The sequence below is a fragment of the Notothenia rossii genome (genome assembly GCF_949606895.1).
Source record: "Notothenia rossii genome assembly, chromosome: 8".
NCBI lineage: Eukaryota > Metazoa > Chordata > Actinopteri > Perciformes > Nototheniidae > Notothenia > Notothenia rossii.
The window spans coordinates 63,348,734-63,366,888 of record NC_136906.1 but is presented as its reverse complement, the minus strand read 5'-3'; the positions used below and the strand labels follow the sequence as shown (position 1 = coordinate 63,366,888).

Below are 18,155 nucleotides of genomic sequence, written 5' to 3'. Positions count from 1 at the left end.
AAGGGGGGAGGAACATGTGTTTCTATGTTTCCATCTACATGCACTAACTCAAAAGCACTGTTTATATTGTGTGCTTATTTATGTATGTGTTTCTCAGGCACTGTGCCAGTTCCCCTTTTGTTAGCCAAGACATTGCTAAATAAGGAAGACAACCTCTCATACTGCCGCTCCCTACTGTATTTTCTGTTTTTATCTTCCCTAAACACACTACAACCTCTTTAACCTACAGTAGAGGACCGGGACACATGAGAAAATCTGGGCTTCATATACATTTAGATTTATGTTTTTCTTCAACTGGCCTGACAGACTATTTGACATTTCTTTGAAGAGCTGCAGTCCTATTACATGGGTTGAATGTATTTAGGTCACAAACACAAAAAACACAGAGCCAAATATCCATACAATATCTTTATAACAACTTTCAGTTTGATTAGAAATATAAACCATCTTATCACAAGTCTGGATATGTATTATAAAGCTAAAAGCATTCCACTGGGAACTACAGGCACATTTTTTTTCATTTTTTACAACATTATAACTGTATTCAAACAGCACCGCAGGGAGAAGTTTGACAGTTGTACACAGGCCAGGAACAGAGGATTTCACACCTGAGAAGGAGTGGAAAAATGTAAGTCTTGTGGAAGAAAGGTGAGCCTACTTAGCATGTCTGATAGACTGTATGATATCGTGATGAGCGTATCCATCCAGGATATTACAATTCATGACTAAACACAGGTTTTCATGCTCAGACTTCTTACAGTGAGAAACATAGATCCATGTGGTTTCATTTGACATACAATTGAACAGAGACAAATCCTGCTTTGGTACAGCACTAAAATGAAAATGAATAATGTATAACAGAATCTGAATTCTGATCTATAATTCTAACATTGTGTTAGTTATCAACAAACAGCAACTGGAATTTGAATGGCTACACTGATACAGAAAATGTACTTATATTAGTTTAAAGTCAGCCTCTTACAGTATGTGTAAATGCAGACAAATTCCAGTTGGTCATTTTTACGACCACATAAATAATCAACCTGAACTTAAATGCTTGGAAAAAGTTATCATCCATTTTGTTCTCATCAAGACTGCTGCTTTTATATAGCCGTCTAAATTTAGACCAAGCAATATAAGTGCCATCAAGAAATCTAATAAAACTTCCCAAATACGTTGGTCCTCGCCTACACTGTGCCTCATACCGACCATAAATGACAAAGAGTTGAATTTCTTAGTACAATCTTTCAGTTTTTCATCCATGACATTTCATTTATGGCAAAACTCAACAGTTGGTGTGAGTTTTCCAAAAGTTAAACAAAACACAGCAATGCAAAACAAAACAAAAAGCACAAATCATCTGAGGAGAGATTCATTTCAAACCTTTTTACATTCATTTTTTTACCTGGACATACAAGGCTTTTTGTTTATGTCCCTTTTCAGTCTGTTTCACACAAGACACTATGGCTGTTATTAGGTTTAAATGCCTTTCAGAAACTCATTGCAGTGGGTGGCCCTTAATGGGGAAAATAAGTTGGTGCTCGATGACGGGTTAATGGCAGGAAACATGGCCTCCGCTCTGCAGTTGTGCGTCTTAACACCACAACCTCACCTTCGACTCCTTGGCCCCGGGATCCATCACATCGCCTCACACTTGTGTTTGGTTTAGCGAGCAGGGGGCGTGCGGCCTTCCCAGTACTTTGCATACGTATTTTGGAACATGTCCTTACAGTTCAGTTTGGCGTTCAGCCGTGCGCAGATGAGGAAGGAGCCACCCATCTTGCGGTGCAGGGAGTACGTCTCCTCTGGTGGAGGGGTGAGCCGCTGTTTGAGCATCACAGGGATCAGGTTGTGGATTCTCTCCGTGGTGGACTGGGCGCCAAATTCAAACGTGTCTGTGGAGTTAAAGGCCTCGCCGAGGATCATCACCGCGTCCACATGGGCGTTTATCATCGCCTGGATACAGGGGGAGAAAAAACGAGTTAAAAACCTATTCATTTAGATGACTTTAATTAATGTCATTCTATATACATTACACATTTTACATTTATTTCTCGCTTTTTTATTTTCACTTTCAACTTTTTCTAAAGCACTTCAAGCAGCATCTATTTAATGAAAAATGCTCTATGAATAAAGATTTTTCTTTATAGTATTAGTCTTAACTGATGGAAAATAAATTGTCAGATTTTGCAAAAGGAATTTTGCTGAAGAAACAAAAACATATTTGGGGTATTTTTTACATGTGTCGTGAAACCAACCCGTTAAGCAAATACATATTTACCTTGGATTCATACCCGGTCAGGAATTTCATTTCAATAGATTTCTTCGCTACTCCTTCTCTGTCACCCTCGGCAGCTGAACGGATTACCTATGATAACAAGCAGGGAATGACTGTTACCAATATAACTTTAATGTCTTTGTCTATGTTCAGACTGCAGTGTGACGTCTGTGTTATTGTTCTTTTGTGTATGCCGGTCACTTCATAAAAGTGATCACTACATACTGGAATCCGATTTTTGGCCACAATTTGTCAAATATTATAAGCTTGCAGTGTACGAATAGTCTTTGTCTTCTCTATAAATCCAACGGAAGTAAGACTTCAAAAACTTTAGTTAAATCACAATTATGAGTTTTTACAAAAACAGTGTTGGTGGTATACAGTAACTTAGGCTTTATGTTGATGAAGATGACTTTGTCTATGAATAGTTAGAAATCAAAATAAAGAAAAGTAAAAAGTATGCCGGCTGGTCTTACCTCTATGTAGGGGTCTGTGAAACTCTTGTCAAATCCTCTTGTGGCTCCAAAGTCCAACAGCGCCACCTAGAGGGAAATAATCCCATGATGACATTTTGGCTTTGTCTCAATACCATATTATCATTATTCAACATTGTAGTAGAAGTATCTCTAGTGAGAGTAGTATTGAGTTGACAGACTCACCCTGTGTGTCTGCGGATCATAGAAGAAGTTGGACCAGTTGGGGTCCGTCTGCATGTACCTGAACTCAAACAGCTCTCTAAGGCACAACTTCAAGATGTTCTCACAGATCTAATGCACAAACAAAAGTGAGGAGGTGAGGAGAGCAGGGACTTGTGGGAGGAAAATGAAAGGACAGAGGGGAAACAGGTTGTTCCCTTTCATTCCACTGGAGACCCACCCATCGATGTGTTTATTGATCAGGAAGAAACTAAATTTGGTCCCCCACTAACATTACACAAACCCCTCTGAGCACATTAACTAATGCGTTTCTCGCCAGATAAATAGACACATTAGCCAGCTAGACATCCATCGATCTGTCTGGTTTTGGCAGCTGTGTACCTCGTTCTTCAGGTCCTGTGTGAGGCCGTCAGCCTGGTCCAGGGGGAACCCGGGGACCAGCTCTGTGGTCAGGACGTGGGCGCTGCTCAACTCATCTATCACCTCTGGTACGTAGAAGAACGGTTGGTCCTTTAGAAACTCCCTAGATCAGAACAGGATGTATATACAAATAAATAAATTCAGGTGAAAAAGGCTGGCAATATACTGTATGATGTGAATTACAATAAAAACACATGTGACTCACCTGAATTTCTTTGCACACTGGGCTTCTCTTATATAATCGCACTCTAATGCTAGCTCTCTTCTCATCACGTCTATCAGGTGCTCTGGAAACAGACCTAAAGAGAGACACAGGGAAGTTGAGTGCAGTTGTGCATGTGTTTGTCTTTTGTGTATGAATTAGCAGGTTAGCTAGTGATGTCTGCATGCATGAAAATGAGCTCACCTTCAGGCAGGGCATTGCTAATATTCAGCACCGTCATCAGGTTGTTGACGTCACTGTTGATACTCTGAGCCACACCGGGATACTGGGGATAAACAAACAAAGAATGTGTTACCTCAACTTGATCATAAAATTCACTCGGGGTTTCAATATTATCAATAGAATCCATCAAGAGAATGCATTGTTTGTGAAAAAGCATTCTTGGTTTGTTTGTCTTGGAAAATGTATAATAAAATGTCATAAAATGAAGCAGGGGCACCACCTTTGATGTCCTTTTATTTATGTTTACAGAATACCTTAATAACTTATTTTACAGGCATTGCAATTATCATTTGTATTAAGATTATAACAATGCCATTAGTTTGAATTTATTGGCAAATCCTCCATAAATTCCGAAAACATTTTAAACGATTAAGACAGCTTGTAAATACTGTGAAGGGACGAAATAAGAAGCTAAACACTTTTACACTTTTCTTCTCTGACCTACATCCGAACAAAGTCTGTAAGCAGACCACAGAGATCTGTGTGAGAAACACTCTCCAGTTTCAGTGTTTATCTCAACAACATGAGACATGTTCTGGGTACACACACATGTGCACGGCCTACCTGTATTTTCATGGCCACCTCCCTGCCGTCCTTCATCCGGGCCAGGTGAACTTGTCCGATCGACGCCGCAGCGAACGGACGCTCCTCAAATGATTCCAGCTTGTCTCGCCAGTTAGGACCAAGGTTGTCATTTAGTGCTTTCTACAGAAAGACACAAATCGCAAGGAGTTATTGTTATATTTCCATATGTTTTAAAAGCATTTGACGTTTTCAATGTAAGTTTGTCACCAGTAGATTTACACGAGACTTGAGAAGAAAACATTAATATTAAAAATAGGTATAACCAATATTGTAATACTTATTTTATTTCTCATGCAAAAATCAGCTTCAGCTATTATCCCATTATCCCGTTATAAATGCCAGTTCAAATAAAGAAACACCCTTACCGTCATTTGCTTGATTGGCATGAAGTCAGCGCTTTGTCTGACACGGTCAAAGATCTTGGCGAGTTGGGGGTTGATGAATGCATCATCTGAAATACAGAAACATACATAGGTTGGTCTCTTGCCAGGTCAGTAGGCAAGTCTGGCATATTTTACAATAATTCTGAATTAGGCACATTTCGAAGTGCCATAAAATACAGCTGTGAAAGCAAATGGCTTTAATTTTACTCCAGGTGTGTTTGCAGACTTAAATGGCGAGCTCAACCCAAAATCTAAAATACTTTTTCAACATTGTTCTGGTGTCGTAGAGATCTCTGCCTGTTTGCCTTGTGGTGCTCAAAGCGCAGGAAAATACATATGAAAAATTCAGCATTGATTCTTCCCACAAATCATGACAAGGTTACTGTACTTGTGACATTTCACATGGAGATTCGTAAATGTATTTTTTTAAAGGCATCTCTGAAGGTGATATATCCAACTATCAGCAAATCACTGCACAACAATCAAGAAAAAAGGTGCTACAGGAAAAAGGAAACATATGTATTTATGTTTTGAGGCTGGGCTGTCCCTTTAAATATGGGTGTATAAATGTACTAAAAGGAATACAGTTACAATACTGACTGTCTATGCATTTTACCACCAAAAACGTCATTATTCAACCTATGGCCACAGGTTTTAGTGGTCTCAATTGAATGCAATTCTATTAAATGTTATAAGAAAATTATCTCTATGTCTTATTTTATGTAGTAGGAGCAGTTTGATTTCTGTGTGTGCTGAGCTACGGAAGACTACTGTGACCTTTAAGTCCATTTTAGATTTAAGAATACACTTGTCACCACTGTAGAGTCAGAGTAAAGCAATGCCAGTTCTCTAAATAACAACACACATGAACACAACAAGGTCAATCCACTGTGTTTAAACCCGCTTAGCAAACAAAGCAAATGTCTTTTTTTAAATTACTACTGTTTTGGTGGCTGATTTCATTTACTACAGTGTTATGTCTAGGTTTACACAAACTTATTCTGAAAAGTAAAAGCCAATGGTCATAAGCCAAGGTCAGGCAGCAGCAACAACAGTGACAAACTCAATTGATGATCTGTTTACTGCTGTAACCTAATCTGTGCCAAGATATGTACAGCCTCTGGTGGTACGCTCTTGAACTTTGGCTGGCTAGTGTGTGCAAAACACATAAGCATCTAATGACACAACAACTTATTCTCAGCTGCTGCTACCTGTGTGTTTGAGTGCAGCAACAGGCGAACGTCACAACTGTGGAACGGCACGTGGAAAACCATCAACAGCTCAACACATTTCCACTACATCTTTATTGAGTCAAACTACCTGTAATTGAAAACATGGCACACCTTGAATACTGAGCATCTGTCCCACTTTCAACGCAGCTCCTCTGACTTTACACAGGGTTCTGACAATGCGCTCAGCGTTGGCCTCTGACAGGAAGGGGCTGGAGTCCAGGACACGTTTCTTATCACCTGGAGAAACACAAAAAAAAGAGAGCATGCTGTAACATACAAAACCATTTTATTTCCTGTCATTGGGATGAATCAACATCATTAGTTAAAGGGGCACTATTAGGCTTATTTGCGGGTTTCATTATAATCAGTAATTATTTGTATTTTGTGCCTCTACTGTGACATGTTTACAGGCTTAAATGTTCATAAGTGCTTGTTTTTCTCATACTTCCTTTCCTCTTTTCACCCTCTGTCTGAAATCAGAACCCAGTCTGCTCTGATTGGTTAGCCGGCCGGCTCTGTTGTGACTGGTCAACCACTTAGAGATGTCCCGTCCCTTAGCATTCAATGTGTTGGAGCGCTAGCCAACAGAAGTGCGAGTTTATTACGTAATGATTTCACCATCTTCCAGAGGTAAACAAAGGAGTCCAATGGAGGTATTTCAGGCAGGGGGGGGGGAGGGGGGGGGGGGAGTGTGAGGGAGAGAAACGCCCTCTGGCTTTAACTTTTAGATATTAGCCTTTGCAGATCATTTACATTCCCAAAACCTATATAAACACACTACAGGAAAGACTACATAATACTGTTTTAATGTACTTAACAGCAATTCATTCAAACATTCAAAACGAACAACAAACATCTCTGTGTTTATTGTGTGTCTGTGAGGATATGTGTCAGAAGGTTGCAAGTTAGTGCGCTTGAGTCTGTCCAAAGATAAATACACACATATAAACAGCCACACACAGACGCACAAATGCCACAGATTTCCACGGTATGCTGTTTCAGATTAGCAGGTTCGCAGAGCAGGAATGTGTGTCTTGATGGCAGGTTGGTGCGGGAGGTGGTGTAATTAAGCTCTGTTGACATACAAAATGTGTGTTGCGTGTATGAACATGCATCAGGGAGGGGTACTGAAAAAAGAGGATAGCTTCTTAACTAGTGCTGTTCAGGAACTCAGTTGCAAAATCTCATAATAAACACAACCAGAAATACCTGTCCTTACAGGCACAACTCAACTATCAAATGATTACTTTATCAAAGTATTTCTTCTCCACAAATCTGTAGTACAATGCATTCAGGAAGAAGTAGCATAACAGTGTAACTGACACTGTGCATGATTCAATATCTTAGACAGGAATGGCTTATAAGCCTCGAACATTTTAGAATTCAGACACAAAATGTTGATATCTGTCTGTCTGTCTGTCTGTCTTACCTTCGGTATTCTGTCTCATGCCCTTCTTGGCAACTTCTGCAAGTGCTCCAATCCCCAGACCTACAGCTAGACCTGGAGGAAACACACAGACATTAGAAAAACACAATACAAATATACAAACAAAATACAAGTTTTTCCATCATAAGGACACACCTCTATCACAACACAACACAGAGATATAAAAGCACCAGTCATTCCTGTTATGTTATGTCTCAGTGTCTATAAACACATAATTTAATACATGACGACAGCTGTTGCCTTGAAACGATGCTATTCCCATCAAGAGAACATAATGGAACAAAACAATATGGTCAGATAAGCTCTTGATTAACTTGGCAGTGTGCAAAGAGAGAACAGTAACAGCTGCACCGCTAACATAACAAAGCACTTGTAAATCATATATCCCTCGTAATATTCACAATTAAGCTCTCCAAATACCTAATCCTCAGAGGGTAATCTTAGCAGATGATAATATTACTTTGTAAGTCGGACATTTGTTTTGCATTACATCAGCTCCGTTTGCAACAACACAGACCAAAAGCCTTCAAAATATCTGATCCAGGATTAACCTTTTTATTTATTTTTGGGAGTGACTGGTGCACAAAATAGTGCCTAAATCAAATAATAACAATAACAATCATAATCACAGGAGGAAAAGAGAAATATGTCTAATCATAAATAAAGTGAAAAAGGAAGCGAGTCATGTACTGTTAGAGAGCGAGTTCCTCCCTGCCTCTGCCTTACATAACTCAGCGTTACATAATCCGTTAGTCAGCGGTCCTATGAAGCGATGAATCTGAGATCCAACACTCAAAGGACATATCAGGAAACAACCTGCAGTGCTTCAGTGTCTTAGCTGAGCGTCTCTTAATCGGTCAAAGACGTGTGGACACCTTCATTTTTGGAGACAGGTTTGACAAGAGGGATTCACATTTTCCAGGAAATGTGTGGAGCTTTCTGTGTCACCTCGTGTAACCTGTTACAGCATCATCGTACTCTGCTGCCCACTTCTTACAAGCTTTAAAAGATGATTTATGTTCCTTTAAAATTTGATGATAAAAAGATACAAAACTTTTCAAAGTAGTTGATAACATTGATGACCTTTTCAAGCAAAGTAGCTATAAATGCTGATGACATGAAACACAGCAACATAATTCTTTAAATGAGTTTGCTGCACATGAAGTGTGCATTCATTTTCTCACATCGCACCTGATAATGAAACACGACCAGTTGAAAAACGTTGTCAACAAGTTACAGGAGTCTTCAAGGGCAGAGAGAGGACACTTTCCTCCCCCTCCTCCACTTACTTTCTCCGACACCTTCTAAATGTTACCACTGTCAACATGCTGAATCAACACGGCTATGGAAAAATGGCGTCTCATTGTAGCCTACAGTATGTAAGGTCTGTCAGGGAATCATTTCCATAGATGTTCACCTTTTGCCCTCTGACGCAGATGACTAACCTTGGCATCTGTTATCTCCCTTAAGGAGGGGGCTGCTTAAGCCATTTGTTGTTGTTGTCCGTTTATGACCGGGCAACTTTCAAAGACAGTTTATTGTTATGAGGACATATGGAACAACTCCTTCTCTGGGCTTGATGAACCCAAGGTGTGAAATCTTCGAGGCCATAAGCGCCAGCGTTCAGTGAAGAATGTTGATTACTCTCAAGCAAACTAGTTAAAACCTCTAAGAGAGGACGGTTTCTTCAGAATTGATTGTGGCAAATCCGTGTGGTCAGTCCACGACATGACATGCCCTATGACATGACATGACATGCCCTGCCCTATGACATGTCATGACATGCCCTATGACATGTCTTGTGAATTCTCCGGCCAAAACTCCAAATAAACCATCAGTGTTTGCCATCAAAGCTCCAGCTCTCCTTGTGTCTCTCCGAGTCCTGTCTCCATTGCTACAGAAGTTTCCCCCACAAGGTCCATATGTTTGGTATAAGCTGTGGCTAAATTCTGCTCCCTGTCATTTCTGTTGGCAGTCCTGTCCATGCGAGACTCTGTTCTGCATTCACAAGTTTACCCTGTGCTTTAGCTTCTTTGACTAACTTTATGCCCTCTGTAAAAGTCTGAAATGAAGCAATAATCTTCTGATTTACAAGCACTGATGCCTTTAAATAAGCTTATCGCTGAAATAACTTCCTGTCTAGATATGACATTAGGATACCATTAACTCTGTACCTGCCTTAATGGGCCACATGTCATTATCACAACAAACAACTTTCAATCGTGGGTGACATATATAGAACCAAAAATAACTGGTAGAAGCAACTGTTATATTTCCATTTGGTGCCATGTTGTAAAACATCTAAATCTTTTATCATTTGTATACTTTAATTTAGAGTTGGCAGTCATTTATTGTGTCTGAATATGTCACAGCTAAAGGATTAGAGAACAGGCAACGTGGTCAAACAGAAGATTAACTTGAAATCTGCAGCGCTCACAGACTCAGACTTGAGTACAACTGCTGCTGTCCTCTGTCTTAGTTTGTAGCTGATTGTCAAGGAGAGTTTTAACTCAATGTGCCATTTGTAAAGGCTAGATAGACTTGACCTAATTTAAGTTTTTGTTTAAGAGCGCGTCCAGGCTCTGAATCTCGATAAACACTCAAGTTAGTTACATTCCTGTTTGTTACGTTTTCCTATTTCCTTTTGTGTTTGTTGGCATTTAAATATGTGCCTAAATTATGTATGTACACAGAGAGGTGTTGTTTTGACAATTGACTTTGCGAAGACATGTGCTGACACAACAACACGACCGCCCTGAACCCAGTGACACCGGCATATCGAGAGAGCAGTAGGTTTCAGTGAGACTAGATGACAAGGTGATGTTTCCAATACTTTCAAACTACGCTACTAGCACAAACAAAAAATAGGCTTTTTCTCAAACTGGATGACATATTGCAGATAACTAACCAGAGAGAGTGTGTCTTCATTTAACAGATATTAATTAAGGGTGGGTAACATGAATTATCTTCTGTTCTTAAAGGTCACCTATAATGCAAAATCCACTTTTTCATGTCTTTTATACAAAAACATGTGTCCCCTCTGTGTAAAGAGATTCTGGAAGTTTCAGGAAAAAAGATTCTCTCTTTTTGTCCTGATCCATTTATATAAAAACCTGTCTGAAAATGATCTGATCAGATTTTTGCCACTTAATGATGTCATAACGATTTTTTGGCTTTTGTAACCATTAGCCAATAACCAACCAAGGTAACACCCGCCCACCTTATCACCTGAATCTCCTCCTAGAGCACCATTTTGTTCTTTTTAACCAAATATCTCTCAGAGGGGCGTGGGGAGGGGCTCCTTATTTTCATCTAAAGTAACAGACACAGAATCAGCACTTTTGAAACAGGGCTGAAACAGTGGGGATTATGGGATGCTATAATTCATGATCTGTTTGGTGTTTGGAGCCAAACACTTCAGAGACATGTTTTATATATATCTGAGACCTATAATATATTGATGAAAAACAAAACAGTATAATAGGGGACCTTTAAAACTAGAATCATTATTTTACTGACTTGCTGAAAGAGTGGAGTTATTTAAATGTACGAAAAAAGACAAGAGGTTGTACTTGCTGACTTGCATTCAGACACAGTCAGACAAAAAGCAAACAAAAAGCCCATATTTAGATAAACAAAGATTTGTTGTGGTTGTTTTACTGTACCTCCAAAGTTGGCCAGTCTGCTGAGCCGAGACACTGGCACTTTCCTCTCTCTGGCTCTCTCACTCAACTAAGGAAGACAAACCGGTAAATATTTGATTAAAATGTGATTGGAAAGGTACATTTTATCGTTAATATCTATGTGTGTTTAAGATTAGGAACGGAGGAACAATAATTACCATCTGTTTGTGTGATTTGATCTCCACCTTCTTGCCCTGTCTTGCTTTCTCGATGTCTTCGGCCGTCAGCCCTCCAACTGTGGACGGGTCCTGATGGTAGCTCCTGAGCTGCTGCTGGCAGTATAGCTGTCCCCACACATGCCTGTTTAGACCGTGGCTGTAGAAATGTCTGACACACCCAAAGCAGAAATCATTACCTTTATCCTCCAAAAACATGTTTACTGTAGATTGTAATTGAGAAAGAGAATATTTGTACCTGATGTCTTGGTGGTAAGATCTGGTGTGTCCGCTAAACTGTTTGCTGGGATCTTTGTATCCATCGAACAACGACTGTTTGCCGCTGACATGGCTCGCTCCTGCTGCTGCGATGTCTTCACTCACTCCTTGGTGAGCCACTGTAAAGTCCACACCTTCGTCCTTGAACTCTGCGAATGCACTGTCATCCTGAGGAAAGTCAAATTCTGACTCCGTTGAAGAGGTCTGCTGCTGGCCAGTCATCTCCTAGACAGAAACACAAAGGCATAACATGAAAACACATTTCATAGTATTCTTTTCTTTTGAAATACAGCAGCTTATTTACTGTAAAAAGTAGTATTTACACATACACCTACACACACCTGCATTTTCATCATAGCAGCTGAGAGGCTCTGCTCAGCAGCTGATTGGACACTCTGGACAGCAGCAGCAACACCTGGGGCACAATTATCAAAAATACTGTTATTGGATTAAAGAGCTTACCATTAAACTACATATTAATTGTTAAAAAAAATTCAATTTGACTTTAAATGGTATAGTCTTTCATTCATATGGAATAGTATAATGCACAATAGAACATTATTCCTAAATGATTTAGTCTTTAAGCTGAAAAATAGAATGGTAGCTTTTTGCTTACATTATCTTTCAACCAATGCTAGCCACAATTTAGTGTTTTGTAATGGAATTAGCAAGCAAGCTAACTTAATGGTAGTTACTACCTCCTTTTCAAAAACTAATTTAATGTTTATTTGTATAAACAGGCTACAATGTAGAAAATAGTGTTTTATCAGTTCTTTACGCAGTTTTTTTGTTTACATTACTGTAGAAGCCATTTCCTTAGTTTATATTATCTTGTCTTTTTAGAGTACATAACCAGAGATTCTGTGGTGTATATTATTTAAATTTGAGTGCGTTACTCTGCAGGTCGAGATGCTGCAGCATAAAACGAGAGGTGCTGCAGCCTACTGGCGTGGCTGACTGAAGCAAACCGCTTTTAGACCTTGATGGTTGGGAGCGTCACAGCTTGGTTCTTTATTGCGCCTTTAACATTGAAATATCAGTTTACATGACAAATAGTTTGTTTAAAAACATATATTTATTTTTGCCTTCTTTGGAATAAACTATCTTACTTTTCAATCGCATCTGGACATTTCTATATTTTTTCTCTCAAACTACAAGCGTCTATTCCTCAGTCAGCCCCACGAGTGAATCACTAACAAAGGACAAAAACTAATGGATATCGTGGTCACTACAATTACTTTTCAACCAATGTGATACACGGGCCACAAGTTAACAGTCTACTGTTTGTATAGGAGTTAGCAGGTTAGACAACCTGATGGATTCAGACCACTCCTTATCGAAGACTGAATACTTAACACTTTATTTTACAGTCTTTTATATGTATACACATGTAGGCATATTAGTATATTTGCTAACATTACTTTTCAACCAATGTGTACATCTTATCACAAGCTAGCTTTTCATAATGTGAGCTAACAAATATGTTATTTAGGGGTTTTAATGCAGAACACTATGGCTGCTAACAAGACAGTTAAATTACAGACCTTTTATTTTCTTGACAAAGTTCAATTTAGAAAATAAGCAGGTGTGTTGAACTTACCTGCTCCACTGCGCAGGGTGCTGCTCTGAGTCTCTACAACCGCCTGGCTCAATTTAGCCAAGCCGCGCATCACTAATATCATATCGCCCGCCATGATGGACTACAGACAAAGACAGAAAAAACAGGAAAAATATAAGAAACATTATAGTTAGTTATTCTATATCTCCTTAAAAACAAAGTATGCTGGTAGCACAAAGAGGTACATACTGTTCACCGACTATAAAGACAGGGATTCGTTCAGATATCTAAAAGTGTAACAACTTGTCAGTAAAGATGAGAGGAGCACAGACAAAGACGTACAGTCACACTAGAAGGCAGAGGAAAGGGACATAAAACCTGCCGTTAACACAAGGTCTGCTTCCAAACAGAAACATGCACAGCTTTCAAATCTAGGGGTGATGTTGACACTTTGTCTAAAAATACTTATGACCTCCAATCCCTGCGTGAGCACCCTACACACACATACAAGAAAATAAAGGAGTATGCCGTGCACGCCTGTGTGCGGTGCAGTGATCTGCCTGTGGTACAGGACTGGATGTGTAAATGTCACCGGAGCCTAGGGGGAGAAGATTCTATAGTTGGCTGTTTGATCCAGCTATTTCTGTGCATGAGTGACCGTGGGTGCACATGTTTGGGTCACTTACAGGGTTTGCCGTTACGCATACCTCTGCCGATTGAATTTCACTGCAACTGAAATGACTGTGAGATTGTTTTCTATTAAAAAGGCATATATAAAAATATCTTTCCAATAATCAATCCGGTGTGTCTTTTCATAAATAGCTAACTGTTATGGGATAATGCTAGTGTCAAAGTACATTTAGATTGCTCTCATCTATCCAAAGCTTATCTAAACGAAAGAGCCCTGACTGCATTCCTCCCTGTTGCAATCTGCATAATTCTCGTGTGTGTGTGCGTGTGCGTGTGTGTGTGTGTGTCTACAAGTGCTGTTTGGTGGGTGTGACGCATGCTCCAACACATCTCAGCTGGGATACAGGCCAATGGAAAAAAGCCGTTGCGCACACACACACACACACACACACACACACACACACACACACACACACACACACACACACACACACACACACACACACACACACACACACACACACACACACACACACACACACACACACACACACACACACACACACACACACACACACACACACACACACACACACACACACACACACACACACACACACACACACACACACACACACACACACACACACACACACACACACAGTAAGTGGGTAATTCGTCCAGCTTTAGGCTGCTTTGTGGTTTTAGACGCAGAACTGAAATACGAGGTTAGCATACTTTGTGATAAAAAAGGGACCATGCATATTTTAGAAACATTACAAACACTGATTTGTACCTACATTTAAATATTTTCTGATTTATGTCTAGGTGTTTTCTTAGTGTCATTAATTTACCCTAGATAATTAACAAATAAAAAAAATCTCTCTCTCTGTGGGGATTTTAGCATTCATGTTGACAACCCACAGGACAGCAGCACTAAATAACTGCGTTGCATTCTGGATAACTACGGGCTGACTCAGCATGTGACGGACCCTACACACAATAGGAGGCGCACACTGGGCCTATTCCCAAGGATCTTAACATGTAAGGACATTCTCAGGCCTCTTCTGTTCAACATCAACAAGCTCTCACCAGTGCCGTCAACATGAATATCTTACCATAATTATTCAGACGACACACATATTTATACAACGATATCATCATCGGGTGACTATGTTCCCATAAAAGCACAGACTAAGTGCATTGAACAAATCAATAGTTGGATGAGCTTAAAGAGGAATGATTGACTTTGGACCCAAATAAATACTATTCAGTTAGTGCTTTGCAAAATAAACAGATTACTGTGAGTAGTGTGTTATGATGCTGCAGGTATCGGCATGCTTCAATTATCAATTCAATGGTGGATCTTTGTCATATTTATCACAATGCTGAATCAGCTCAGTATTGGAGCAAGAGGCTGCATGCTTTTGTGATTGGCTGGGAATTTATGTATGATTTTGTACAGAGTAAAAACCAACACAAAGCTGCACACCGAGGTGCAAAACTCAAGGGAAATATTTCATTCCGAGCTGGAGGCATGGCTACAACAGCATACTTAAAATGTAAAACACATTCCAATCAATATGCATGTCTAGATGATTCAGAACTGTGATCAGTGTTGAACGAATTCAATTAGCAAAATCTGAAAACAGACTGTTCATTGCTTAATTTAATAGATTGAGCAACTTCCCATTTGTTAATGTGGGCGTGTTGCCTCAATGAGTGTTTACACATGGCTTTCTTCTTCGTCTTCTTGCGTCACTTTCAACTATCAGAAACAGTCGAAAGGACACTTGTAATGAAAAGAGGAGAAGAGAAGTAAAAGGGCAGTTTTTGATGCTTAGTGGGCGAGAGGTCACCACAAGGTATTTGAGAGAAGCCAGCTTGTGATTACACATGGTGCGCACACACACACTTAAGCCTCAGTTGTTGTCTGGGCTTTAGTGATGTCCCTGCACAAGCTGTTGACTCACCGTTATAAAAATTGCCAGGCAACGCAGCCTGAGTGTGCGTCTATATCTAAAAGCCCCCAGTCGCTGCCCTTCAGTGTTGATCCTCAGCCAAAAGGAGGAAATATTTCCCCATTTACTGAGCAGCGGTGAATCACCACTAGCAGGGGAAACGTGAGGAAAACCATGTTTCCTGCAAGACTGTATTACAGAAAGGCTATTTTTGTTTTATTAAATCAACCAATTTCAAAGAGTTTCTGATTAAGCCTGTACTGAAACTTAGAGAAGTATTAAGGTAAGGAGGCAGGAGGAACAATTGACCTTCAGTGAATAGGAACATTTTATTTCTATAGTTCCAATAATGGAAAATGTAATAGTATCAGATGACATCACGCCTTATAACTGTGAGTCTTCTGTGACCATAAATAAACACAAAAAGAATATTTCCTTCACAGGCGGAACATCAAATAATATAAACATAACGTGTTGATAAGGATCCCATATCTTGGCATTTTAGGAAAAAAATCAAACTTGTCAGTGTTTTATATTAGGCAAATTATGTAAAGGAACACCCTATCACCACATATATCTATGATATCCACGTTTATGAAAGACAGTTATTGACATACTCTATACATAAATGCAGTGTAAATATATACATGCATACGTTTATTACTGGTTGTAAAGGGAATGCGTTTATTTGAATATCCGAGTTAGCCAAAAGCCTTTTTATACCCCATTAGTTGTTGTTCCTAGGCAGATTATAGACACTTAGTCGTAAAAATAGTGCAGGTACACAACACACAATGTAAAGGGTAGGCATATGTCATTAGTACTTGAAACCATTAATAATGTTTTAAGGTAAATATTCAATCAAAACATAAAGATGGATGCAACATTTGACTACAGTCAAGGCAGTATAATAGAGTTACGCAAGTGGAAAAAGTTAGCTGGCTACGTACTCAGTCAGTATGGCTTTTCAGACGTAAACTTTTTTAATAAACATTCAGCGCAGTTAAGTACTACAATTTAAGCTTCACTTTATGATATTCGTGCGACATAAATCTTTCAAATGTTGCTTAGCAAGCTGTTTTTAAAATCTGTGATTATAAACTTCCTCGTGGGCGTAGACAGCAATAACAAACGCATGCCACGCTGTAAACTGGCACTAGTTTAAACTAGCGTTACACCTGCTTAAAAACGACTACAAAGACTATCAAAAAGAGAAGGCAGGTGTTATAAATACTTTAATGTTAAATTAAATGAATGAATAATCGCTACATTGGCGGGTAGGTAGTTTACAGAAGTGACAGAACAGCCATAGAGCATGTGTTCCGCCAGCATGCTGCAGAGGAATTATGGAAATAATTGTATGTCCAAAAGCTTTTCATAACATACTAAATGAATGCACACATTTCATATTTAATGCGTTTTAATGTGTATTAGCATTTAAATTACTCACCAGCAGCTGTCGTCTCGGCTTGTCTCTGTCAGACGAGGTCAACAACAACTGCGAGTCAACCTAACCTAATCTTTCTTTGGTATAATGCATATAGCTGCACGTTTACGTGGGGCTTTCTTTTGCACAACGCACAGTGTTTACAGTTGCAGGTTGTGTGTGGTTCACACTCCTCCTCCTGCTGCTGCTGTTGGTACAGTTTAATCCAGTTTTTTTCTCTCTCTCTCTCTCTCCCCACCACGAGGTCAAACCTTATTTACCAACTTTGGAGTGTGCCAGAGCTGTGCGTTGACGCAACACACTGAAGGTTTCTAATTTCTCAAATTTTCCTTCCTCGACTCCTCGGCTGCATCTCACTTCGGTTAAATGGAATCCTTGCGTCCCTCACTCACGTCGTTTCCCTGCATCTACTCCTATGATCTAGTCCCTCCCACCCAAGCGGCAAACTCTGGGGCAGAGCCATGGGGGCAGAGCCGGGAGGCCATGAAGGAAGTGCCACAAACTGCTGTTCATCTATTGGCCGATAGGCTATGACTGCAGGAAGGATGAATTTCCATAGACCCCATGTTAAAATGTCCAACTTTACAGCAGAAATAAATATGTTTCTAACCCCTGGATGCAATACAAATTATTTGGGATATAGTTAGATTCCAACTTAATGATTATTAATTGTTGAGTGAATTGTTTTATAACGCAAGTTCCCTTTCATTTATATTAGGTCTTAACGTTTTTGCATACATTAGGGCGTGGTCACTTAGATGGACAGGTACGTGCCTCACTGCCAGCTAACAGCAACTTGTCCACTCTGCTAGGCTACAACGTTAGCTAGTTGTAGTGACTGTACTTGACCCTTTAGCCGTGTTCGTGGTGATTGAGCCTTTCACACACACACAGCACACACACACACACACACACACACACACACACACACACACACACACACACACACACACACACACACACACACACACACACACACACACACACACACACACA

General features: G+C 39.8%; 1 protein-coding gene across 3 annotated transcripts; it reads right to left on the bottom strand.

Annotated features, from left to right (window-relative positions):
• Nucleotides 1-393: 393 nt before the first annotated feature.
• On the bottom strand, nt 394-17,573 carry coq8aa (coenzyme Q8A-a). 3 transcript variants are annotated; one of them, XM_079646269.1, is made up of 17 exons: nt 17,163-17,570; nt 13,164-13,263; nt 11,905-11,978; nt 11,544-11,788; nt 11,288-11,456; nt 11,112-11,178; nt 7,429-7,500; nt 6,111-6,236; nt 4,750-4,835; nt 4,364-4,504; nt 3,761-3,842; nt 3,560-3,653; nt 3,316-3,457; nt 2,938-3,045; nt 2,755-2,820; nt 2,282-2,368; nt 394-1,956 (listed from the first exon to the last, which is right to left on the bottom strand). In XM_079646269.1, exons 2-17 carry the CDS (start codon nt 13,255-13,257, stop codon nt 1,666-1,668), a joined length of 1,944 nt encoding a protein of 647 aa, XP_079502395.1. In that variant the 5' UTR covers nt 13,258-13,263; nt 17,163-17,570; the 3' UTR covers nt 394-1,665. The 3 variants fall into 3 exon arrangements, with proteins under 3 accessions (XP_079502395.1, XP_079502393.1, XP_079502394.1); XM_079646267.1 differs by having other exon boundaries at nt 11,288-11,788; nt 17,163-17,573; XM_079646268.1 differs by lacking the exon at nt 17,163-17,570 and adding an exon at nt 13,371-13,393 and having other exon boundaries at nt 11,288-11,788.
• Nucleotides 17,574-18,155: the final 582 nt, after the last annotated feature.